This window comes from Heptranchias perlo, chromosome 36 (genome assembly GCF_035084215.1).
Source record: "Heptranchias perlo isolate sHepPer1 chromosome 36, sHepPer1.hap1, whole genome shotgun sequence".
Lineage (NCBI taxonomy): Eukaryota > Metazoa > Chordata > Chondrichthyes > Hexanchiformes > Hexanchidae > Heptranchias > Heptranchias perlo.
In genome coordinates this window covers 20,492,832-20,520,016 of record NC_090360.1, presented here as the reverse complement: position 1 = coordinate 20,520,016, position 27,185 = coordinate 20,492,832, and the positions used below count along the sequence as shown (strand labels likewise).

At 38.5% G+C, this 27,185-nt stretch overlaps 1 protein-coding gene across 4 annotated transcripts in view; it reads right to left on the bottom strand.

Moving 5' to 3' along the window:
* Positions 1-5,643: 5,643 nt before the first annotated feature.
* LOC137304187 (carbohydrate sulfotransferase 3-like) overlaps positions 5,644-27,185 on the bottom strand; it is a 139,534-nt gene continuing 117,992 nt past the window's right edge. For all 4 annotated transcript variants that reach the window (XM_067972711.1, XM_067972710.1, XM_067972713.1 and 1 more), the window contains one exon: positions 5,644-9,654. In XM_067972711.1, the coding sequence (XP_067828812.1) occupies positions 8,424-9,654 (1,231 nt within the window). In that variant the 3' untranslated portion in view covers positions 5,644-8,423. The remainder of the gene's footprint in view (positions 9,655-27,185) is intronic.

Below are 27,185 nucleotides of genomic sequence, written 5' to 3'. Positions count from 1 at the left end.
TCCAGCCAGGAGAACCAGCCTCTCTGTATCTACCCTGTCAAGCCCTCTAAGAATTTTATATGTTTCAATGAGATCACCTCTCATTCTTCTAAACTCCAGAGAATATGGGCCCATTCTTCTCAATCTCTCCTCATAGGACAAACCTCTCATCCCAGGAATCAATCTAGTGAACCTTTGTTGCACCCCCTCTAAGGCAAGTATATCCTTCCTTAGGTAAGGAGACCAAAACTGTACACAGTACTCCAGGTGTGGTCTCACCAAAGCCCTGCACAATTGCAGCAAGACTTCCTTACTGTTGTACTCCAACCCCCTTGCAATAAAGGCCAACATACCATTAGTCTTACTAATTGCTTGCTGTACCTGCATGTTAACTTTTTGTGTTTCATGGACAAGGATGCCCAAATCTCTCTGAACACCAACATTTAATAGTTTATATATCCCTTTGCAGACTCTTTGTATCCTCCTCACAGCTTACTTTCCCACCTAGCTTTGTATTATCAGCAAACTTGGCTATATTTACACTCAGTCCCTTCATCTAAGTCATTAATATAGATTATAAATAGCTGAGGCCCAAGCACTGATCCTTGCAACACCCCACTAGTTACATCTGAAAATGACCTGTTTATTCCTACTGTTTTCTGTCTGTTAACCAATCCCTTATCCATGCTAATATATTATCCCCAACCCCATGTGCCCTTATCTAGTGTAACAACCTTTTGTGTGGCACCTTATCGAATGCCTTTTGAAAATCCAAATATACTACATCCATGGTTCCCCTTTATTTACCCTGCTAGTTACACCCTCAAAAAACTAATAGATATGCCAAACACGATTTCCCTTTCATAAAACCATGTTGACTCTGCCCAATATGGTGACTGCCATGTACTTATCAGTGACTTAGAGACATAGACACACAGGTAGGACAATTAAAAGTACTCTGACATTGGGTGAATTCTCCAAGCACCTTGGTAGTCAAGGTTTGCAGATGTTGGGGAAGGATTGCAGTCAGTCACAAAGGAAATGTTTGTAGGGTTTACATTTCATCGATCTGTCCTCAGCCACACTCAGGCCGCCTGGAGCTTATGCAGAACATGCAACATCAAAGCTTAGGGCATATCATAGCAAGTCACAGGGTTTCAAGCCAGCAATCACACCTTGATGTTGGAGTGCTCGGGCAGCAGATCTGTTCATGGTCCACTCCACGATATTTACACCAAAGTTCTGATGAAGTTCCACCTGAAACATTAGTCTGTTATTTTCTCTTTCAGATGCTGATAGGACCTGTTGCACATTTCACTTATGTTCTGTTTTTATTTCTGTCAGTTTTTTAAATCTAAATTTATTGGCAATTGGAAGATCACCCTCTAAACATCTAAAGAGGTCATTGGCCAGATGAAGTGTATGCTAGAACCCACAAGCAAATGAGCAGTGAGGTAGATCGGGCTGTCGATTAACGCGTTTAGGAATCTGGTTTAGGGGGAGGCGGGAAGTGGCTGCACCCATTAACCATAACAACAACAACTAGCATTTATATAGCGCCTTTAATGTAGTAAAACATCCCAAGGCACTTCACAGGAGTGTTATCAAGCAAAATTTGACACTGAGCCATATAAGGAGACATTAGGACAGGTGACCAAAAGCTTGGTCAAAGAAGTAGGTTTTAAGGAGCATCTTAAAGGATGAGAGAGAGGTGAAGAGACAGAGAGGTTTAGGGAGGGAATTCCAGAGCTTAGGGCCCAGGGAGCTGAAGGCACGGCCGCCAATGGTGGAGTGATGAAAATCGGGCATGCGCAAGAGGCCAAAATAACAAGAGCGCAGAGACCTCGGAGGGTTGTAGGGCTGAGGAGGTTACAGATAAAGGAGGTGATGTTATTAAGACAGTGAGGAGAGATGCTATGAGAAATTTCCTTATACAGTTGTTGAAGCATTGACTGCTTTCGCACAGAGAGTAGCGAGCAAGCTATTATTAAGGGCGAATTGCATAGTGCTTGTAATTTTCCATCATTTGAAGGGCACGGGCTCTTCCCCTCCTCTTCTCTTGAAGGTGTTGACTCCTCGTAAGAGTACAAGCGAGGTATTACAGGGCTCCATCAGGGGGATAGGATGCTGCCCTGTATCTCACCTACAGAGCTATTCTTCATTATAAGCCCAAAGCAAGTATCAGCCGACTATTCAAGCATAGGGCCATCAGAGTCAATCCTAATCCTACCCATCCCCATTGTTCACACGTGCACACTGTCCAACACAGGTCAATGAGTAGCAATCAGGGCTGGGAAACCTTCGCAACATGGTGGAGGGAGGAGGTGGGAAGAGATGGGACACATCATTCACTGAGAGTACCCAGTTAAGTGAGACTGTTGTCAACAAAGTCACTGTCAGTGATGAGACAAGATCATTTAGCCCATTGAAGCCCATTCCTCGCGAGCAGGGGAGGTGTCCCCAGTGTCCTGGCCAATATTTATCCCTCAACCAACATCACTAAAAAAAAATCAGATTATCTGGTCATTATCACAATGTAATTTGTGGGACCTTGTGTGAAAATTGTATTTCCTACATTACAACAGTGACTACACTTCAAAGTACTTCATTGTCTGTAAAGCACTCTTGGATCGTCCTGCGGTCGTGAAAGGCGCTATATAAATGCAAGTCTTTCTTTCTTATATTAACTCAGGAGAAGTGTGGTGTGGAGGGAGGAGGGGGCGGGACGAGCGACAAGCGCCCACGAGAGGCCCAGGCCATTTTAACTCCCGGGCCTCATTTAAAATTTTCAATTCGGACTCCCACCAGATCCAAACAGGGAGTGACAAGATGGTCGCCGGGCGGGGACGGGAAATTAAGCGGCAGTAGGCCGTTGCCAGGGAGCCAAGGAAATGGTCGCCGGCATTAGGTAAGTGATGAGGATGGAGGGGCGGGATGGTCGTGAGAAGGGGAAGGGAAGTCCGGGGCGGGGGGGCGGGAAGGAAGGGTTCTGAAGGATCAATTGTGTGGCTCTGGAGGAGCAGGAGTGCAGCTCCTGGCCCACAAGGAAACTTTCAAAACATTACAGATTTTTACCTGGGCCTCTTCTGGGCTGGATCAGCGACTCGGCAGTCACAGTCGGCCCGGGGTTAAAATAGCATTGAGGTCCAAATGACATCATCGGACCCTGACTTCTGAATATTCATGAGGTCCTCACCTGCGTGGGGAGAGGGCCTGATGAGCCTCCCGAAACCCCAGGGTTGCCAACCCTCCAGGATTGTCCTGTAGCCTCCAGGAATTGAAGAAAAATCAAAGGGGCACTAAAAAATTGTGTTTTTTTAAAATTTTCTTTGAACACTTTCATTTATTAGTTATAAAAATATTGGAAATGGGGAAAAAAAGGCTGACTGACAGTCAAGAATCATCGAATCGGCAACTTTTCCCTTTCCAATTGGCGTGGGAAGGCGATGCTCCGTGAGGATGGATGTGTCGGGCAACCAATGGCGGGAGTGTGGGGGCAGGGCGGTTCGACGCAGGAAGTCATGTGATGAAACCTCCAGGAACACATCGAAGCAGAGTTGGCAACCCTACGAAACCTGGCAGTTAAAATGGAGACCCATAGGAGTGCACTGTCAACTGGGAGGTAAGTATTCTGCCCCTATTAACCCCTTACACGCTCCATTTTCATCGGGTGGGGGGGGGGGGATTAATAATCGGGGCTTTTTATTCGCGCGTCTTTATCCCGCTATCTGTTCCTAAATTAAATTTTCGCTGATGTTCTGTGCTGTGCATTAAAGTTATAACCTGGTAATCATACACCTTTTACTTGGATGCATCTAAAGACCACTTGGTAATAAGTCAAGACAACCATCACCAAGGAACATTAGACATTGTAGGATTTTGAGCACTTACATTTAAAAGGTCATCGACACCTTGAAGAGTGTTCAAAGAAGAGCAAGTGGATGATTCCAAGACTAAAAGCTCTCATTGATGAGTAGAATCCCACCATATTGAATTCATTTTCATTGGAGCTACGATTGACAGGGGGCGTGACCCAGTTCTATAAAATGTTGCGAGGCAAGGCGATGTGGACGTAGTAGGAGATTGCACTTAGTTACACAACCGAAGGATGAAAGCACAAAACTAGAAAGCATCGAGCAATAATAACTTGCATTTATATAGCGCCTTTAACGTAGTAAAACATCCCTAAGCGCTTCACAGGAGCGATTTTCAAACAAAATTTGACACTGAGCCACATGAGGAGCTATTAGGACAGGAGCTTGGTCAAAGAGGTAGATTTTAAGGAGCGTCTTAAAGGAGGAGAGAGAGGTAGAGAGGTGGAGAGGTTTAGGGAAGGAATTCGAGAGCTTCGTTTCTAGGCAGCGGAAGGCACGGCCACCAATGGTGGAGCGAAGACAAGTTGGAAAGCGCAAGAGACAATAATTGGAAGAACGCAAGTGGCTATTGAATCATTTAACAGGGAATTGGATAAGAATTTCAAGAGGACATGGGCAGGGAAATGGGATTAGAGTAGACCAGCTTCGGTTAAAGACCTAGAACCAACACAAGTTCAGTGGGCTCAATGACTTCCTTCTACCATGTAATAATATCTATGATCCATAAGGACTTTTTTCAGATAGGGTTAAGAGAACATGGGATGCTTTATCATATAAATTATGAAATATATTATGCAATACTATGTTTCCCAATCCTGTTTGGAATATCAACCTCGTGCAATGCAGCAGAGCTGAATAATGCGGTTAGAATGTTAAGCTTCAAGATATCAAGCTAACCTTGAATTACTTTTAGGGGTTGGGGAGAAATTTAATTGAACCATTAGCTGTGGTTGCTCACGCGCCTCAAGTGATCACAACTCCGTGAAGCACCTTGGGATGTCTTTCTATGTTAAAGGTACTATATAAATGCAAGATGTTGTTCCTGGATAAATTGGGGAAAGTGCAAACTGTGTGTTGGAAACAGCAACAATAACGAGAGAGGCGGAGAGGTTTAGGGAGGGAATTCCAGAGCCTGGAGCCTAGGCAGCTGAAGGTATGACCACTAATGGTGGAGTGATGAAAATCAGGAATGCGCAAGAGGCCAGAATAAAGGGTGAGTGTAATGGGGAAAATGGCCTGTTCTCATTCCATGCATTATACATAACGACAGGTGAGCTGTGCTTACAAAACTTGCAAATCAATCTCCTGCATTGCTAAGCTCCATTGGATTTTACTACACTGCAAGTGACCTTTCACAACAGTGAGGAAAGCAAACAATTGGATAGGTAGCAACACTACTCCAATCCCCCCTCGTATTGCCAGAAACAATTTGATATTTAATTAAATGGCATTGTGCTGAACATAACCTCACAGCAATCAGCCACATGCTCCTGTCATTGCAGTTTTGATTTATAAGGAAATGGGGGCCACAAATTCCATGGCCTTGATTCTGGTTTGAAAAGCTTGGCTTTAGGGATTGTATTGCACTGAACTGGAGTAAAACCAAGAACCCTGATTTATCTCAAAAGAAAGAACAGGGCTTCCACTAGCCTCTGGTTTGAAGACATGAGAGTTCAGTCCAGGTTAACTGACAACAAGAAATTGAGGAATTCTACGGCTTATAACGAATCCCAACAATGAGATCATCTGACAGAATCTCAGGCTAGCAACAAAAGTGAAAGTATAGCCATTTCATACCAGTCGTTTAATGACATATCTGCCATCGTACATAGATGTTCTCAACTGCAGGTACAGTACAATGAAACATGGTATCAGAGGCTAACGCTAACCTCACACTCCTACATCCACAGTTTGTGCTCAAAAACCAATACTCTGCAAGCCAGCTGCAGAGTGACTCCTCAATACCCTTTGTAAAGAAATCAGAGCTGAGGCAAATGTGAGGTAAAATATGTGTCTCTCACAGCAAGCATTGGTCTGAACTTTGAACTATTAAAAATGAAGACTCCTGCGTACTTCGAGCTGACTTGGAATGTTCAGTACTGCGTTGCTGTGGTTACCGGGATGGTTCAAACCATTAACAAAAAAAAAACGAGCCAAGAAATTCAGCAAGCTGACAAATTTCCTTCCGTCGCCATGCCCGAGGCTGCACTCGCAGAGCTGACCAGATATCCTCAGAGCAGCATCAGGACAGCCTGAGAACAAAGTACGAAGAGCACTCCTGAGCACCTGAACTCTGCTCGGCACATCACTATGAAACTCCGGCCCGGTCCACATGTCAATAGGATCAGCAGGTCAGAGTTCACCGAGAGAAAAACTCTCCCATGTCAAATAAAAGCACGTTAAAAAACATAGCATTGACGCACTCAGAGTAAAGTGCTGTGATAGGAGTTTGGGCGTGAAGACAATGGACGTGGGAAGGCTTAAATAGTTTTTTAAAAACAAATAATAAAACACAACTTTTAAATAGCTGAAGCCTTGTGCAACTAAAATGTCCCCTTCTGTATTCACTAAGCTGCTAACTCCATTGGCCCAAGAATGAAGGCATAAGTTAGGAAACTTCTGACTTTTCTTCCCCGCCGAGCGGCCAGCTCTTCTCCTGAGGGATCAGCCAGTCGATTCCTTGATGCTGCTCGTAAGGCTTGCTGGAGTGGACGGTCCAAATAGTCACAGTTTTGCCCGCTCATCCATCTCAGCAGGAGCTGTCTGGACGATCGCTTTATTTCGCTGTAACAGATGTGCGTTGTCGCAATCCCTGCAATCTCAAGTAGAATACAGAGATGTGACCAGTTCTAACATCCAATGCCGTGATTCTCTTGGGCTTTGGACACCAAACTGGGCCCCAAAAAAGATCGAGCAATTGTCCTGGTCAATGTGGTGTATCCTGGCTGATTTATTTCTGCTCACCAAATCAGGGCACAATCTAAATGAAACCCAATTGGGTCAGGTACTTGCCTGTATAACCTGGCAGATAAATCCTAACCCAATAGCCACCACCTCAAATGCCTGCCATATAACCACTCTGAATCACACACAGCATTCACACACTGCATGCGATCACCATTGTGTCACGTTAAGTATCGCATATCGCCCAGATTACAGTATAGCAGGATTAACATCGCCATTAAAATCATGGACAGACCAATGCCAAAGGGACATATCGTTCAGGGTTTTCCAATTCTGCGTACAAATGCAGAAAACCCTGGCCAATTAGTCTTCATGGGGGGCCATTTTAACCTAACTCGCCGGGCGGGAAACCCACAGGATCGGGTGGAATGCCGGTTTTACAGCCCGCCCAATATTGACTTCAATGGAGACTAAAATCTGACGTGGTGTAACATCAGCGTCGCACCTAAGCCTGTCAGTTTCCCGAAGGGCGGGTTAGGTTAAAATTGCCCCCCATACTTAGTATCGCCAAGAGGAATTTCTAGGATCAGATCTCCGTACAAGAGTGGATAATTTGATTTCCAGAGAGTGTGGATCATGAAGTTCCTTGCCAAGAGGGAGTGTTCCTACAACGCTCTGTAATATACTGGATGGACATTTGTGGTGGCCCACAATTCCTGGTATGGGCAACCCTGCTGGGAGCACACACTCATAAGATCGCTCCCAGCCTTGTGAGGAATTTGCTATTGGTTCTTGAGGTTCAGTTATCTGTCGTATTCATTCTACTACGGCCCTACTGTATGTCCTGAGAATGAGCAGGGACCTCATATGTTGAAAAGAAACATTTTATCAATGTGACTATAATCAATTCATTCTTGGACCAGCTGCTGCTCTTCTGCATAGATTACAATATCACCTGGACTTATAAATGTCTAAGTAGAAGAACTTACTCCAGAGTTAGTTGGCCCAGGCACAAATAGAAAATTCTCACCATTTAGAAGGAAATCAAATCCCATTTTCCCACTAACAAAACAATTTGGCACCAAATATCTAAAAATGTAACTCTGAAACCTCAAGCATAGACTTCAACTCCCTCAAATTTAGTCCCAAATGCCAATATCTACTGTCAAAAATATAATCTTCAAGTCCTAAGGACAACTCTACAATTGGGAGAAAAAAACTCCTTGAAATTCTATTAAAAAATTTCTATAAGTTAAAATCAAAAATGAGTCCACGCCTTCTCCTATAATTTGATATTTCAGCCTAAAACCTAAATTCAATACAAATAAGATTAAGTTCCTCTGTAACCCTGTCTCCCAACCTAGCCCTAAGACCACACTAAATTTTTATAGAATCAAGTCATAAAAATAATCTTTCCCTTAATAAATAAATCTCTCATTTTGTGTGTGTTTAATATATCTGTGTTCCCATTATCATCTGTACTTCAGGCAACTGTTTTGTCCTTCGCAGCGCCTAATAAGCCCATTGCACATCCATCCAAGAGATGTTGAGTTTGTTTCGCATCAACAGAGCTTCAAGTTTCATCTCGAAGGCTAAAACATAGGCATTTGCTTTCAGCTACGTCAAGACCATTGCAACTTCACCCTTCACCGCAAGTTAGGTGATTCAAAAGTTTCGGTTTTCGAGCAGGCTGGCAGATCTGTTTGCGAGAGTTGTGGCATCATTGACCAGTTTGTAGCCAAACAATTTCATGACCGGTTCGCAGACCTTTTGGACAACCGCGGCGATTTTGAACGGTAGGGCGAGCCGCCATTTCTCGAACTGTGCCGAAGAGTTTTTGTGCGTCGAGTAGACATTGTCACTGCCCTTCGAGGTTTGGGTGTTCACGTAAATCCACTTTTTGACCTCTGGTGTGATGGGGAGGCCAGCAAATTGGTACATCTCAAGTGCCTTCTTCATGGGCTCCAACGCTATGTCCTCATAACGCATCAGCATGTAGCGGTCCTTCAGCCAAGGAGGCTGGCTGATGCCGAGCTGCGCAGAGGCTCGTAGGCTTTCACAGTTCCCTCGGAGCTTCCCGACCTCTTCGTCATCCGGCACCTCACCTTTGTTGGCCCATTTCTTCCAGGCGTCGTATTTACCCGGGAAGGCCACCATCCGGGAAGCCAGCACTGCCCTGGGATCACGGACCAGCTGGATGACCTTGAGGTTGATTCTGAGGTCCTCCACCAGTGGTCGCAGGAATTCCAGCTGCCTTATGCGCACGGTTTTCATGGCCACGTGCTGCTTCTGGAGGCACGACTCCACTGCCAGGGTCATGTTGAGCGGCCCGCACCTCTGGACCCGACAGGGGAACCTCTCGCTCACCCTTCGTTTGGCCGGGGTGCAAACTGGCCACTCGCACAACGACTTACTTGAGCCTCGTCGAAACAGGAAGCCCGTGATGTGCCGGTCAGGCACTGGAATCAGGAAGTTTTCCAACGCGTAGAGGTCGCACAGCATCAGTTGCTGTACCACATCGCGATAGACGATGGAAGAGGCCACAGCGTTTGCCCCCCCCGGTTCAAAAGTCACCGTCCTCTCCACGTGCCACAATGGTTCAAACAGGTAAAATATATCGCTGTTCTGATTGAAGAACTCGCCCACAAATGAAGAGCCAGTCCTCGTTGTCGCCATCAATATCAAATGCTTCCTCCCCATCAAGTCCTTCGTACCATCCCTGTTCGTCATACCCTGAGGTGATGTGCAGTTTCTCTGCGCTTTCAGCAGCTGCCAGATGGCGGAGCTTGTGCCAACGAGAAGGGAGTCATTTTCAGATAAGGCTCTGGCAGAAATTGTGTTGTTTAACCCCAAAAAGTCCAACTGTGGGAGTTTCACTGTAAACTTGTCAGAAACCCTGAATAGGGTGAAAGAAAAGAACCTTATTAATACAATCTATCATTGGATCAATATTATCAGTAGAATTGATCAATGGATCAATATTGGAGACTCTCTCGATGCATCGATACGATCAATAGAATCTCTCGATGGATCGATATTATCAATAGAATCTATGGGTGGATCGATACTATAAATAGAATCTATGGGTGGATCGATACTATAAATAGAATCTGTCGATGGATCAATACTATAAATAGAATCTCTCGATGGATCGATACTACAAATAGAATCTATGGGTGGATCGATACTATAAATAGAATCTCTCGAGGGATCGATACTATGAATAGAATCTAAGGGTGGATCGATACTATAAACAGAATCTATCGATGGATTGATACTATAAATAGAATCTATGGGTGGATCGATACTATCAATAGAATCTATGGGTGGATCGATACTATAAATAGAATCTGTCGATGGATCGATACTATAAATAGAATCTCTCGATGGATCGATACTACAAATAGAATCTATGGGTGGATCGATACTATAAATAGAATCTATGGGTGGATCGATACTATAAATAGAATCTCTCGAGGGATCGATACTATAAATAGAATCTAAGGGTGGATCGATACTATAAACAGAATGTATCGGTGGATCGATACTATAAATAGAATCTATCGATGGATTGATACTATAAATAGAATCTATCGGTGGATCGATACTATAAATAGAATCTATGGGTGGATCGATACTATAAATAGAATATCTCGATGGATCGATACTATAAATAGAATCTATGGATAGATCGATACTATAAATAGAATCTATCGATGGATCGATACCATAAATAGAATCAATGGGTGGATCGATACTATAAATAAAATCTATCGATGGATCGATACTATAAATAGAATCTTCGGGTGGATCGATACTATAAATAGAATATCTCGATGGATCGATACTATAAATAGAATCTATGGATAGATCGATACTATAAATAGAATCTATCGATGGATCGATACTATAAATAGAATCTTCGGGTGGATCGATACTATAAATAGAATCTATCAATGGATCTTTACCATAAATAGAATCTATCAATGGATCGATTCCATAAATAGAATCTATCAATGGATCGATACTATAAATAGAAACTCTGGGTGGATCGATACTATAAATAGAATCTATCGATGGATCAATACTATAAATAGAATCTCTCGATGGATCAATACAATGAATACAATCGATCGATGGATCGATACTATAAATAGAATCTATCGATGGGTCGATACGATAAATAGAATCACTCGATGGATCAATACTATAAATAGAATCTATCAATGGATCGATACTATAAATAGAATCTATGGGTGGATCAATACTATAAATAGAATCTATCGGCCGATCGATACGAAAAATAGAATCTATGGATGAATCGATACGATAAATAGAATCTATCAATGGATCGATACTATAAATAGAATCTATCGGTCGATCGTTACTATAAATAGAATCTATCAATTGATCGATATTATAAATTGAATCTATGGATGGATCTATAATATAAATAGAACCTATGGGGGGATCGATACTATAAATAGAATCTCTGGATGGATCGATACTATAAATAGAATCTATGGATGGAGCGATACTATAAATAGAATCTATGGATGGATCGATACTATAAATAGAATCTCTGGATGGATCGATACTATAAATAGAATCTCTGGATGGATCGATACTATAAATAGAATCTTTGGATGGATCGATACTATAAATAGAATCTATGGATGGAGCGATACTATAAATAGAATCTCTGGATGGATCGATACTATAAATAGAATCTATGGATGGAGCGATACTATAAATAGAATCTCTGGATGGATCGATACTATAAATAGAATCTCTGGATGGATCGATACTATAAATAGAATCTCTGGATGGATCGATACTATAAATAGAATCTTTGGATGGATCGATACTATAAATAGAATCTATGGATGGAGCGATACTATAAATAGAATCTATGGATGGAGCGATACTATAAATAGAATCTCTGGATGGATCGATACTATAAATAGAATCTCTGGATGGATCGATACTATAATTAGAATCTCTGGATGGATCGATACTATAAATAGAATCTCTGGATGGATCGAAACTACAAATAGAATCTATTGATGGATCGGTACGACAAATAGAATCGATCAATGGATTGATAATATAAATAGGATCGATGGATGGAGAGATACTGTAAATAGAATCTGTCAATGGATCAATACTATAATTAGAATCTCTCGATGCATCGATACTATAAATAGAATCTCTCGATGGATCGAGACTATAAATAGAATCTATGGATAGAGCGATACTACAATAGGATCTATCGATGGATCGATACTATAAAAAGAATCTATGGGTGGATCGATACTATAAATAGAATATCTCGATGGATCGATACTATAAATAGAATCTATGGATAGATCGATACTATAAATAGAATCTATCGATGGATCGATACCATAAATAGAATCAATGGGTGGATCGATACTATAAATAAAATCTATCGATGGATCGATACTATAAATAGAATCTTCGGGTGGATCGATACTATAAATAGAATATCTCGATGGATCGATACTATAAATAGAATCTATGGATAGATCGATACTATAAATAGAATCTATCGATGGATCGATACTATAAATAGAATCTTCGGGTGGATCGATACTATAAATAGAATCTATCAATGGATCTTTACCATAAATAGAATCTATCAATGGATCGATACTATAAATAGAAACTCTGGGTGGATCGATACTATAAATAGAATCTATCGATGGATCAATACTATAAATAGAATCTCTCGATGGATCAATACAATGAATACAATCGATCGATGGATCGATACTATAAATAGAATCTATCGATGGGTCGATACGATAAATAGAATCACTCGATGGATCAATACTATAAATAGAATCTATCAATGGATCGATACTATAAATAGAATCTATGGGTGGATCAATACTATAAATAGAATCTATCGGCCGATCGATACGAAAAATAGAATCTATGGATGAATCGATACGAAAAATAGAATCTGTCGATGGATCGTTACAATAAATAGAATCTCTCGATGGGTCGATACGATAAATAGAATCTATCAATGGATCGATACTATAAATAGAATCTATCGGTCGATCGTTACTATAAATAGAATCTATCAATTGATCGATATTATAAATTGAATCTATGGATGGATCTATAATATAAATAGAACCTATGGGGGGATCGATACTATAAATAGAATCTCTGGATGGATCGATACTATAAATAGAATCTATGGATGGAGCGATACTATAAATAGAATCTATGGATGGAGCGATACTATAAATAGAATCTCTGGATGGATCGATACTATAAATAGAATCTCTGGATGGATCGATACTATAAATAGAATCTTTGGATGGATCGAAACTACAAATAGAATCTATTGATGGATCGGTACGACAAATAGAATCGATCAATGGATTGATAATATAAATAGGATCGATGGATGGAGAGATACTATAAATAGAATCTGTCAATGGATCAATACTATAATTAGAATCTCTCGATGCATCGATACTATAAATAGAATCTCTCGATGGATCGAGACTATAAATAGAATCTATGGATAGAGCGATACTATAATAGGATCTATCGATGGATCGATACTATCAATAGAATCAATCGGTCGATTGATACTATAAATAGAATCTATGGATGCACCGATACGATAAATGGAATCTATGAATTGATCGATACTATAAATCGAATCCATCAATGGATCGATACTATAAATAGAATCCATCGATGGAGCAATACTATAAATAGAATCTATCGATGGATCGATACTCCAAATAGAATCTATGGATGAATCGATACTATAAATAGAATCTAACGGTCGATCGATACTATAAATAGAATCTATGGATGGATCGATACTATAAATAGAATCTATGGGTAGATCGATACTATAAATAGAATCTCTAGATGGATCGATACTATAAATAGAATCTATGGATGCATCGATACTATAAATAGAATCTATGAATGGATCGATACTATAAATAGAATCCATCAATGGATCGATACTATAAATAGAATCTGTCAATGGATCGATACTATAAATAGAATCTCTGGGTAGATCGATACCATGAATAGAATCTATCGATGGATTGATACGACAAATATAATCTATCGATGGATTGATACTATAAATAGAATCTGTCGAAAAGTCATAATAAGAATAAAACCGGACGGACCACCCGGCATCGGACCACTAGGCACCGGACACGACAACGGCAAAACACCAAGCCCAGTCGACCCTGCAAGGTCCTCCTTACTAACATCTGGGGACTTGTGCCAAAATTGGGAGAGCTGTCCCACAGACGAATCAAGCAACAGCCTGACACAGCCATACTCACAGAATCATATCTTTCAGCCAACGTCCCAGACTCTTCCATCACCATCCCTGGGTATGTCCTGTCGCACCGGCAGGACAGACCCACCAGAGGTGGCGGTACAGTGATATACAGTCAGGAGGGAGTGGCCCTGGGAGTCCTCAACATTGACTCTGGACCCCATGAAATCTCATGGCATCAGGTCAAACATGGGCAAGGAAACCTCCTGCTGATTACCACCTACCGTCCTCCCTCAGCTGATGAATCAGTCCTCCTCCATGTTGAACACCACTTGGAGGAAGCACTGAGGGTAGCAAGGGCACAAAATGTACTCTGGGTGGGGGACTTCAATGTCCATCACCAAGAGTGGCTCGGTAGCACCACTACTGACCGAGCTGGCCGAGTCCTGAAGGACATAGCTGCTAGACTGGGCCTGCGGCAGGTCGTGAGCGAACCAACACGAGGGAAAAACTTACTTGACCTCGTCCTCACCAATCTACCTGTCGCAAATGCATCTGTCCATGACAGTATTGGTAGGAGTGACCACCGCACAGTCCTCGTGGAGATGAAATCCCGTCTTCGCACTGAGGACACCATCCAACGTGTTGTGTGGCACTACCACCGTGCTAAATGGGATAGATTCAGAACAGATCTAGCAGCTCAAAACTGGGCTGAGGCGCTGTGGGCCATCAGCAGCAGCAGAATTGTATTCCAGCACAATCTGTAACCTCATGGCCCGGCATATTCCTCACTCTACCATTACCAACAAGCCAGGGGATCAACCCTGGTTCAATGAGGAGTGTAGAAGAGCATGCCAGGAGCAGCACCAGGCGAACCTAAAAATGAGGTGCCAACCTGGTGAAGCTACAACTCAGGACTACATGCATGCTAAACAGCGGAAGCAACATGCTATAGACAGAGCTAAGCGATTCCACAACCAACGGATCAGATCAAAGCTCTGCAGTCCTGCCACATCCAGTCGTGAATGGTGGTGGACAATTAAACAACTAACGGGAGGAGGAGGCTCTGCAAACATCCCCATTCTCAATGATGGCGGAGTCCAGCACGTGAGTGCAAAAGACAAGGCTGAAGCGTTTGCAACCATTTTCAGCCAGAAGTGCCGAGTGGATAATCCATCTCAGCCTCCTCCCGATATCCCCACCATCACGGAAGCCAGTCTTCGGCCAATTCGATTCACTCCACGTGATATCAAGAAACGGCTGAGTGCACTGGATACAGCAAAGGCTATGGGCCCCGACAACATCCCAGCAGTAGTGCTGAAGACTTGTGCTCCAGAACTAGCTGCGCCTCTCGCCAAGCTGTTCCAGTACAGCTACAACACTGGCATCCACCCGACAATGTGGGAAATTGCCCAGGTATGTCCTGTCCACAAAAAGCAGGCCAAATCCAATCCGGCCAATTACCGCCCCATCAGTCTACTCTCAATCATCAGCAAAGTGATGGAAGGTGTCGTCGACAGTGCTATCAAGCGGCACTTACTCACCAATAACCTGCTCACCGATGCTCAGTTTGGGTTCCGCCAGGACCACTCGGCTCCAGACCTCATTACAGCCTTGGTCCAAACATGGACAAAAGAGCTGAATTCCAGAGGTGAGGTGAGAGTGACTGCCCTTGACATCAAGGCAGCATTTGACCGAGTGTGGCACCAAGGAGCCCTAGTAAAATTGAAGTCAATGGGAAAACTCTCCAGTGGCTGGAGTCATACCTAGCACAAAGGAAGATGGTAGTGGTTGTTGGAGGCCAATCATCTCAGCCCCAGGACATTGCTGCAGGAGTTCCTCAAGGCAGTGTCCTAGGCCCAACCATCTTCAGCTGCTTCATCAATGACCTTCCCTCCATCATAAGGTCAGAAATGTGGATGTTCGCTGATGACTGCACAGTGTTCAGTTCCATTCGCAACCCCTCAGATAATGAAGCAGTCCGAGCCTGCATGCAGCAAGACCTGGACAACATACAGGCTTGGGCTCATAAGTGGCAAGTAACATTCGCGCCAGATAAGTGCCAGGCAATGACCATCTCCAACAAGAGAGAGTCCAATCACCTCCCCTTGACATTCAATGGCATTACCATCGCCGAATCCCCCACCATCAACATCCTGGGGGTCACCATTGACCAGAAACTTAACTGGACCAGCCATATAAATATCGTGGCTACGAGAGCAGGTCAGAGGCTGGGTATTCTGCGGCGAGTGACTCACCTCCTGACTCCCCAAAGCCTTTCCACCATCTACAAGGCACAAGTCAGGAGTGTGATGGAATACTCTCCACTTGCCTGGATGAGTGCAGCTCCAACAACACTCAAGAAGCTCGACACCATCCAAGATAAAGCAGCCCGCTTGATTGGCACCCCATCCACCACCCTAAACATTCACTCCCTTCACCACCGGCGCACAGTGGCTGCAGTGTGCACCATCCACAGGATGCACTGCAGCAACTCGCCAAGGCTTCTTCGACAGCACCTCCCAAACCCGCGACCTCTACCACCTAGAAGGACAAGGGCAGCAGGCGCATGGGAACAACACCACCTGCACGTTCCCCTCCAAGTCACACACCATCCCAACTTGGAAATATATCGCCGTTCCTTCATTGTCGCTGGGTCAAAATCCTGGAACTCCCTTCCTAACAGCACTGTGGGAGAACCGTCACCACACGGACTGCAGCGGTTCAAGAAGGCGGCTCACCACCACCTTCTCGAGGGCAATTAGGGATGGGCAATAAATGCCGGCCTTGCCAGCGACGCCCACATCCCGTGAACGAATAAAAAAAATACTACAAATAGAATCTCTCAATGGATCGATACTCCAAATAGAATCTCTCAGTGGATCGATACTCCAAATAGAATCTATGGATGAATCGATATTATAAATAGAATCTATCAGTCGATCGATACCATAAATAGAATCTATGGATGGAGCGACACTATTAATAGAATCTATTGATGGATCGATACTATAAATAGAATCTACCAATATATCGATATAATAAATAGGATCTATGGGTGGATCGATACTATGAATAGAAACTATGGATGGAGCGATACTATTAATAGAATCTATCAATGGTTCAGTACTATTAATAGAATCTCTGGATGGATCGATACTATAAATAGAATAAATGGATGGATCGATACGATAAATAGAATCTATGGATGAAGCGATACTATTAATAGAATCTATCAATGGATCGATACTATTAATAGAATCTATGGATGGAGCGATACTATAAATAGAATCTATCGATGGATCGATACTATAATTAGAATCTATGCATGGATCGATACTATAAATAGAATCTATCCATCGATTGAGAAAATAAATAGAATCCATGGGTGGAACGATACAGTGAATGGAATCTATCGATGGATCGATACTTTCAATAGAATCTATCGATGGATCAACACTATAAATAGAATCAATCGATGGATCGATACAACAAATAGAATCTATCGATGGATCGATACTATAAATAGAATCTATGGATGGATCGATACTATAAATAGAATCTATCAATGGATCGATACTATTAATAGAATCTATGGATGAATCGATACTGTAAATGGAATCTATCAATGGATCGATACTATAAATAGAATCTATGGATGGATCAACACTATAAATAGAATCTATCAATGGATCTATACGATAAATAGAATCCATGGGTGGAGCGATACAATGAATGGAATCTATCGATGGATCAATACTTTCAATAGAATCTATCGATGGATCGAAACTATAAATAGAATCTATGGATGGATCCAAACTATAAATAGAATCTATCGAAGGATCGATACGATAAATAGAATCTATCGAAGGATCGATACGATAAATAGAATCTATCAATGGATCGATACTATAAATAGAATCTATGGATAGATCGATACTATAAATAGAATCTATCAATGGATCGATACAATGGATAGAATCTATCGATGGCTTGATACTATAAATAGAATCTATGGATGGAGCGATACAAAAAATAGAATCTATCGATGGATCGATACGATAAATAGAATCTATCGATGGATCGAAACTATAAATAGAATCTATCGATGGATCGATACGATAAATAGAATCTATCGATGGATCGAAACTATAAATAGAATCTATCGATGGATCGATATGATAAATAGAATCTATCGATGGATCGAAACTATAAATAGAATCTATCGATGGATCGAAACTATAAATAGAATCTATCGAAGGATCGAAACTATAAATAGAATCTATCGAAGGATCGAAACTATAAATAGAATCTATCGAAGGATCGATACGATAAATAGAATCTATCGAAAGATCGATACGATAAATAGAATCTATCGAAGGATCGATACGATAAATAGAATCTATCAATGGATCGATACTATCAGTAGAATCTATGGATGGATCGATACCTTAAATAGAATCTATCGATGGATCGATACGAGAAACAGAATCTATCGATGGATCGATACTATAATTAGAATCTATGCAGGATCGATACTGTAAATAGAATCTATAAATGGATCGATACTATAAATAGAATCTATCAATGGATCGACACGAAAAATAGAATCTGTGGATGGATCAATACTATAAATAGAATCTATCAATGGATCAATACTATAAATAGAATCTATGGATGGATCGATACTATAAATAGAATCTATCGATGGATCGATACTACAAATAGATTCTATTGGTCGATTGATAAAATAAATAGAATCCAGCGATGGGTCGATACTATAAATAGAATCTATCGATGGATCGATTCGATAAATAGAATCTCTCGATGCATCGATACAATAAATGGAATCTATCGATGGCTTGATACTATAAATAGAATCGATCAATGGATCGATACTTTCAATAGAATCTATCAATGGATCGATACTATAAATAGAATCGATGTATGGATCGATACTACAAATAGAATCGATCAATGGATCGATGCTATAAATAGAATCTATCAATGGATTGAATTGATAAATTGAATCTGTGGATGGATCGGTACGATAAATAGAATCTATCGTTGCATCGAGACTACAAATATAATCTATCAATGGATCGATACTATAAATAGAATCTATCAATGGATCGATACGATGAATAGAATCTATCGATGGCTTGATACTATAAATAGAATCTATCAATGGATCGATACTTTCAATAGAATCTATCAATGGATCGATACTCTAAATACAATTTATGGATGGATCGATATTATAAATAAAATCTATCAATGAATCGATATTATAAATAGAATCCATCAATGGATTGACACGATAAATAGAATCTATCGATGGATCGATATGATAAATAGAATCTATCAATGGATCGATACTATAATTAGAATCTACGGATGGATCGATACTATAAATAGAATCTATCAGTTGATTGATAAAATAAATAGAATCCATGGGTGGAACGACACAATAAATAGAATCTATCGATGGATCGATGCTACAAATAGAATATATCGATGGATCGATACGACAAATTGAATCTCTCGATGGATCAATACGATGAATAGAATCTATCGAAGGATCGATACGATTAATAGAATCTAACAATGGATCGATACAATGAATAGAATCTATCGATGGCTTGATACTATAAATAGAATCTATCAATGGATCGATACTTTCAACAGAATCTATCAATGGATCGGTACTATAAATAGAATCGATCGATACTATAAATAGAATCTCTGGATGGATCGATACTATAAATAGAATCTAGCAATGGATCGATACTATAAATAGAATCTATGGATGGATCGATACTGTAAATAGAATCTATCAATGGATCGATACTATAAATAGAATCTATGGATGGAGGATACAAAAAATAGAATCTATCGATGGATCGATACTACAAATAGAATCTATCGATGGATCGATACGATAAATAGAATCTATGGATGGATCGATACTATAAATAGAATCTATCAATGGATCAATACTCTAAATAGAATCTATGGATGGATCGATACTATAATTAGAATCTATCAATGGATCGATACTATAAATAGAATCTATCGATGGATCGAAACGAGAAATAGAATCTATCGATGGATCGATACTTTGAATAGAATCTATAAATGGATCGATACTATGAATAGAATCTATGGATGGATCTGTACTATAAATAGAATCTATCGATGGATCGATACAATAAATAGAATCTATCAATGGATCGATACTGCAAATAGATTCTATTGGTCGATTGATAAAATAAATAGAATCTATCGATGGATCGATACTACAAATAGAATCTATCGATGGATCGATACTATAAATAGAATCTATGGATGGATCGATACCATAAATAGAATCTATCAATGGATCGATACTATAAATAGAATCTATGGATGGATCAAAACTATAAATAGAATCTATCAATGGATCAATACTATAAATAGAATCTATGGATGGATCGATACTATAAATAGAATCTATCGATGGATCGATACTGCAAATAGATTCTATTGGTCGATTGATAAAATAAATAGAATCTAGCGATGGGTCGATACTATAAATAGAATCTATCGATGGATCGATACTATAAATAGAATCTATCGATGGATCGATACTACAAATAGAATCTATCGATGGATCGATACGACAAATAGAATCTATCGATGGATCGATACTGCAAATAGATTCTATTGGTCGATTGATAAAATAAATAGAATCTAGCGATGGGTCGATACTACAAATCGAATCTCTCGATGGATCGATACTACAAATTGAATCTCTCGATGGATCGATACTATAAAGAGAATCTCTCGATGGATCAATATAATGAATAGAATCGATCGATGGATCGAAACTATAAAAAGAAAATATCAATGGATCGATACTATAAATAGAATCTATCGTTGCATCGAGACTATAAATAGAATCTATGGATGGAGCGATACTATTAATAGATTCTATCGATGGATCGATACAATAAATAGAATCTATCAATGGATCGAGACTATAAATAGAATCTATGGATGGTTCGATACTGTAAATCGAATCTATCAATGGATCGATACTATAAATAGAATCTATGGATGGATCGATACTATAAATAGAATCTATCAATGGATTGACACTATAAATAGAATCTATCAATGGATCGATACTGTAAATAGAATCTATCGATGGATCGATACCATAAATAGAATCTATGGATGGAGCGATACTATTAATAGATTCTATCGATGGATCGATACAATAAATAGAATCTATCAATGGATCGAGACGAAAAATAGAATCAATTGATGGAGCGATACGAAAAATAGAATCTATCAATGGATCGATACTATAAATAGATTCTATCGGTCGATTGATAAAATTAATAGAATCTAGCGATGGGTCGATACTATAAATAGAATCTATCGATGGATCGATACGATAAATAGAATCTCTCGATGGATCGATACTATAAATAGAATCTATCGATGGATCGATACTACAAATAGATTCTATTGGTCGATTGATAAAATAAATAGAATCTATGATGGATCGATACTATAAATAGAATCTATCGATGGATCGATACTACAAATCATATCTCTCGATGGATCGATACTACAAATCGAATCTCTCGATGGATCAATATAATGAATAGAATCGGTCGATGGATCGAAACTGTAAAAAGAATATATCAATGGATCGATACTATAAATAGAATCTATGGATGGATCGATACTGTAAATAGAATCTATCGATGGATCGATACCATAAATAGAATCTATGGATGGTCCGATACTATTAATAGATTCTATCGATGGATCGATACTATAAATAGAATTTATCAATGGATTGAATTGATAAATAGAATCTGTGGATGGATCGATACAATAAATAGAATCTATCCATGGATCGATACTATAAATAGAATCTATCAATGGATCGATAATATAAATAGAATCTATGGATGGATCGATACTATAAATAGAATCTGTCAATGGATTGACACTATAAATAGAATCTATGGATGGTCCGATACTATAAATAGAATCTATCAATGGATCGATACTATAAATAGAATCTATGGATGGTCCGATACTATTAATAGATTCTATCAATGGATCGATACTGTAAATAGAAACTATCGATGGATCGATAACATAAATAGAATCTATGGATGGAGCGATACTATTAATAGATTCTATCGATGGATCGATACAATAAATAGAATCTATCAATGGATCGATACGAAAAATAGAATCTATTGATGGAGCGATACTATAAATAGAATCTATCAATGGATCGATACAATAAATGGAATCTATCGATGGCTTGATACTATAAATAGAATCTATCAATGGATCGATACTTTCAATAGAATCTATCAATGGATCGATACTATAAATAGAATCTATGTATGGATCGATACTACAAATAGAATCGATCAATGGATCGATACTATAAATAGAATCTGTCAATGGATCGATACTATAAATAGAATTTATCAATGGATTGAATTGATAAATAGAATCTGTGGATGGATCGTTAATATAAACAGAATCTATCGATCGAATGATACTATAAATACAATCTAAGGGTGGATCGATACAGTAAATAGAATCTATGGATGGAGCGATATTAAAAATAGAATCTATCGATGGATCGAAACTATAAATAGAACCTATGGATAGAGCGATACTATAAATAGAATCTATCGATGGATCGATACTATAAACAGAACATATCAATGGATCGATACTATAAATAGAATCTTTGGATGGATCGATAATATAAATAGAATCTATCGGTCGATTGATAAAATAAATAGAATCCATGGGTGGAACGATACAATGAATAGAATCAATCGATGGATCGACACTATAAATAGAATCTATCGATGGATCGATGCTACAAATAGAATCTATCGATGGATCGATACTACAAATTGAATCTCTCGATGGATCGATACTATAAATAGAATCTATCGATGGATCAATACTATAAATAGAATCTATCAATGCATCGATACAATGAATAGAATCTATCGATGGCTTGATACTATTAATAGAATCTATCAATGGATCGATACTATAAATAGAATCTATGCATGGATCAATACTATAAATCGATTCTAGCAATGGATCAATACTATGAATAGAATCTATGGATGGATCGATACTATCAATAGAATCTATCAATGGATCGATACTACAAATCGAATCTATCGATGGATCGATACTATAAATAGAATCTCTCGATGGATCAATATTATGAATAGAATCTATCAATGGATCGATACTATAAATAGAATCTATGGATGGATCGATACTGTAAATGGAATCTATGAATGGATCAACACTGTAAATAGAATCTATCAATGGATCGATACTATAAATAGAATCTATGCATGGATCAATACTATAAATAGAATCTAGCAATGGATCGATACTATAAATAGAATCTATGGATGGATCGATACTATAAATAGAATCTATCGATGGATCGATACTACAAATCGAATCTCTCGATGGATCAATATAATGAATAGAATCGGTCGATGGATCGAAACTGTAAAAAGAATATATCAATGGATCGATACTATAAATAGAATCTATGGATGGATCGATACTGTAAATAGAATCTATCGATGGATCGATACCATAAATAGAATCTATGGATGGTCCGATACTATTAATAGATTCTATCGATGGATCGATACTATAAATAGAATTTATCAATGGATTGAATTGATAAATAGAATCTGTGGATGGATCGATACAATAAATAGAATCTATCCATGGATCGATACTATAAATAGAATCTATCAATGGATCGATAATATAAATAGAATCTATGGATGGATCGATACTATAAATAGAATCTGTCAATGGATTGACACTATAAATAGAATCTATGGATGGTCCGATACTATAAATAGAATCTATCAATGGATCGATACTATAAATAGAATCTATGGATGGTCCGATACTATTAATAGATTCTATCAATGGATCGATACTGTAAATAGAAACTATCGATGGATCGATAACATAAATAGAATCTATGGATGGAGCGATACTATTAATAGATTCTATCGATGGATCGATACAATAAATAGAATCTATCAATGGATCGATACGAAAAATAGAATCTATTGATGGAGCGATACTATAAATAGAATCTATCAATGGATCGATACAATAAATGGAATCTATCGATGGCTTGATACTATAAATAGAATCTATCAATGGATCGATACTTTCAATAGAATCTATCAATGGATCGATACTATAAATAGAATCTATGTATGGATCGATACTACAAATAGAATCGATCAATGGATCGATACTATAAATAGAATCTGTCAATGGATCGATACTATAAATAGAATTTATCAATGGATTGAATTGATAAATAGAATCTGTGGATGGATCGTTAATATAAACAGAATCTATCGATCGAATGATACTATAAATACAATCTAAGGGTGGATCGATACAGTAAATAGAATCTATGGATGGAGCGATATTAAAAATAGAATCTATCGATGGATCGAAACTATAAATAGAACCTATGGATAGAGCGATACTATAAATAGAATCTATCGATGGATCGATACTATAAACAGAACATATCAATGGATCGATACTATAAATAGAATCTTTGGATGGATCGATAATATAAATAGAATCTATCGGTCGATTGATAAAATAAATAGAATCCATGGGTGGAACGATACAATGAATAGAATCAATCGATGGATCGACACTATAAATAGAATCTATCGATGGATCGATGCTACAAATAGAATCTATCGATGGATCGATACTACAAATTGAATCTCTCGATGGATCGATACTATAAATAGAATCTATCGATGGATCAATACTATAAATAGAATCTATCAATGCATCGATACAATGAATAGAATCTATCGATGGCTTGATACTATTAATAGAATCTATCAATGGATCGATACTATAAATAGAATCTATGCATGGATCAATACTATAAATCGATTCTAGCAATGGATCAATACTATGAATAGAATCTATGGATGGATCGATACTATCAATAGAATCTATCAATGGATCGATACTACAAATCGAATCTATCGATGGATCGATACTATAAATAGAATTTATCAATGGATTGAATTGATAAATAGAATCTGTGGATGGATCGATACAATAAATAGAATCTATCCATGGATCGATACTATAAATAGAATCTATCAATGGATCGATAATATAAATAGAATCTATGGATGGATCGATACTATAAATAGAATCTGTCAATGGATTGACACTATAAATAGAATCTATGGATGGTCTGATACTATAAATAGAATCTATCAATGGATCAATACTATAAATAGAATCTATGGATGGTCCGATACTATTAATAGATTCTATCAATGGATCGATACTGTAAATAGAAACTATCGATGGATCGATAACATAAATAGAATCTATGGATGGAGCGATACTATTAATAGATTCTATCGATGGATCGATACAATAAATAGAATCTATCAATGGATCGATACGAAAAATAGAATCTATTGATGGAGCGATACTATAAATAGAATCTATCAATGGATCGATACAATAAATGGAATCTATCGATGGCTTGATACTATAAATAGAATCTATCAATGGATCGATACTTTCAATAGAATCTATCAATGGATCGATACTATAAATAGAATCTATGTATGGATCGATACTACAAATAGAATCGATCAATGGATCGATACTATAAATAGAATCTGTCAATGGATCGATACTATAAATAGAATTTATCAATGGATTGAATTGATAAATAGAATCTGTGGATGGATCGTTAATATAAACAGAATCTATCGATCGAATGATACTATAAATACAATCTAAGGGTGGATCGATACAGTAAATAGAATCTATGGATGGAGCGATATTAAAAATAGAATCTATCGATGGATCGAAACTATAAATAGAACCTATGGATAGAGCGATACTATAAATAGAATCTATCGATGGATCGATACTATAAACAGAACATATCAATGGATCGATACTATAAATAGAATCTTTGGATGGATCGATAATATAAATAGAATCTATCGGTCGATTGATAAAATAAATAGAATCCATGGGTGGAACGATACAATGAATGGAATCAATCGATGGATCGACACTATAAATAGAATCTATCGATGGATCGATGCTACAAATAGAATCTATCGATGGATCGATACTACAAATTGAATCTCTCGATGGATCGATACTATAAATAGAATCTATCGATGGATCAATACTATAAATAGAATCTATCAATGCATCGATACAATGAATAGAATCTAGCGATGGCTTGATACTATTAATAGAATCTATCAATGGATCGATACTATAAATAGAATCTATGCATGGATCAATACTATAAATCGATTCTAGCAATGGATCAATACTATGAATAGAATCTATGGATGGATCGATACTATCAATAGAATCTATCAATGGATCGATACTACAAATCGAATCTATCGATGGATCGATACTATAAATAGAATCTCTCGATGGATCAATATTATGAATAGAATCTATCAATGGATCGATACTATAAATAGAATCTATGGATGGATCGGTAAGATAAATAGAATCTATCGTTGCATCGAGACTATAAATAGAATCTGTTGATGGAACGATAGTATAAATAGAATCAATGGATGGAGCGATACTATTAATAGAATCTATGGATGGATCGATACAATAAATAGAATCTATCGATGGCTTGATACTATTAATAGAATCTATCAATGGATCGATACTTCAAATAGAATCTATCAATGGATCGATACTATAAATAGAATCTATCGCTGGATCGATACTATAAATAGAATCTGTGGAGGATCGTTACTATAAATAGAATCTATCAATGGATCGATACTATAAATAGAATCTATGGATGGATCGATACTGTAAATGGAATCTATGAATGGATCAACACTGTAAATAGAATCTATCAATGGATCGATACTATAAATAGAATCAATGGATGGATCAATACTATAAATAGAATCTATCGATGGATCGATACTATAAATAGAATCTATGGATGGATCGATACTATAAATAGAATCTATGGATGGTCC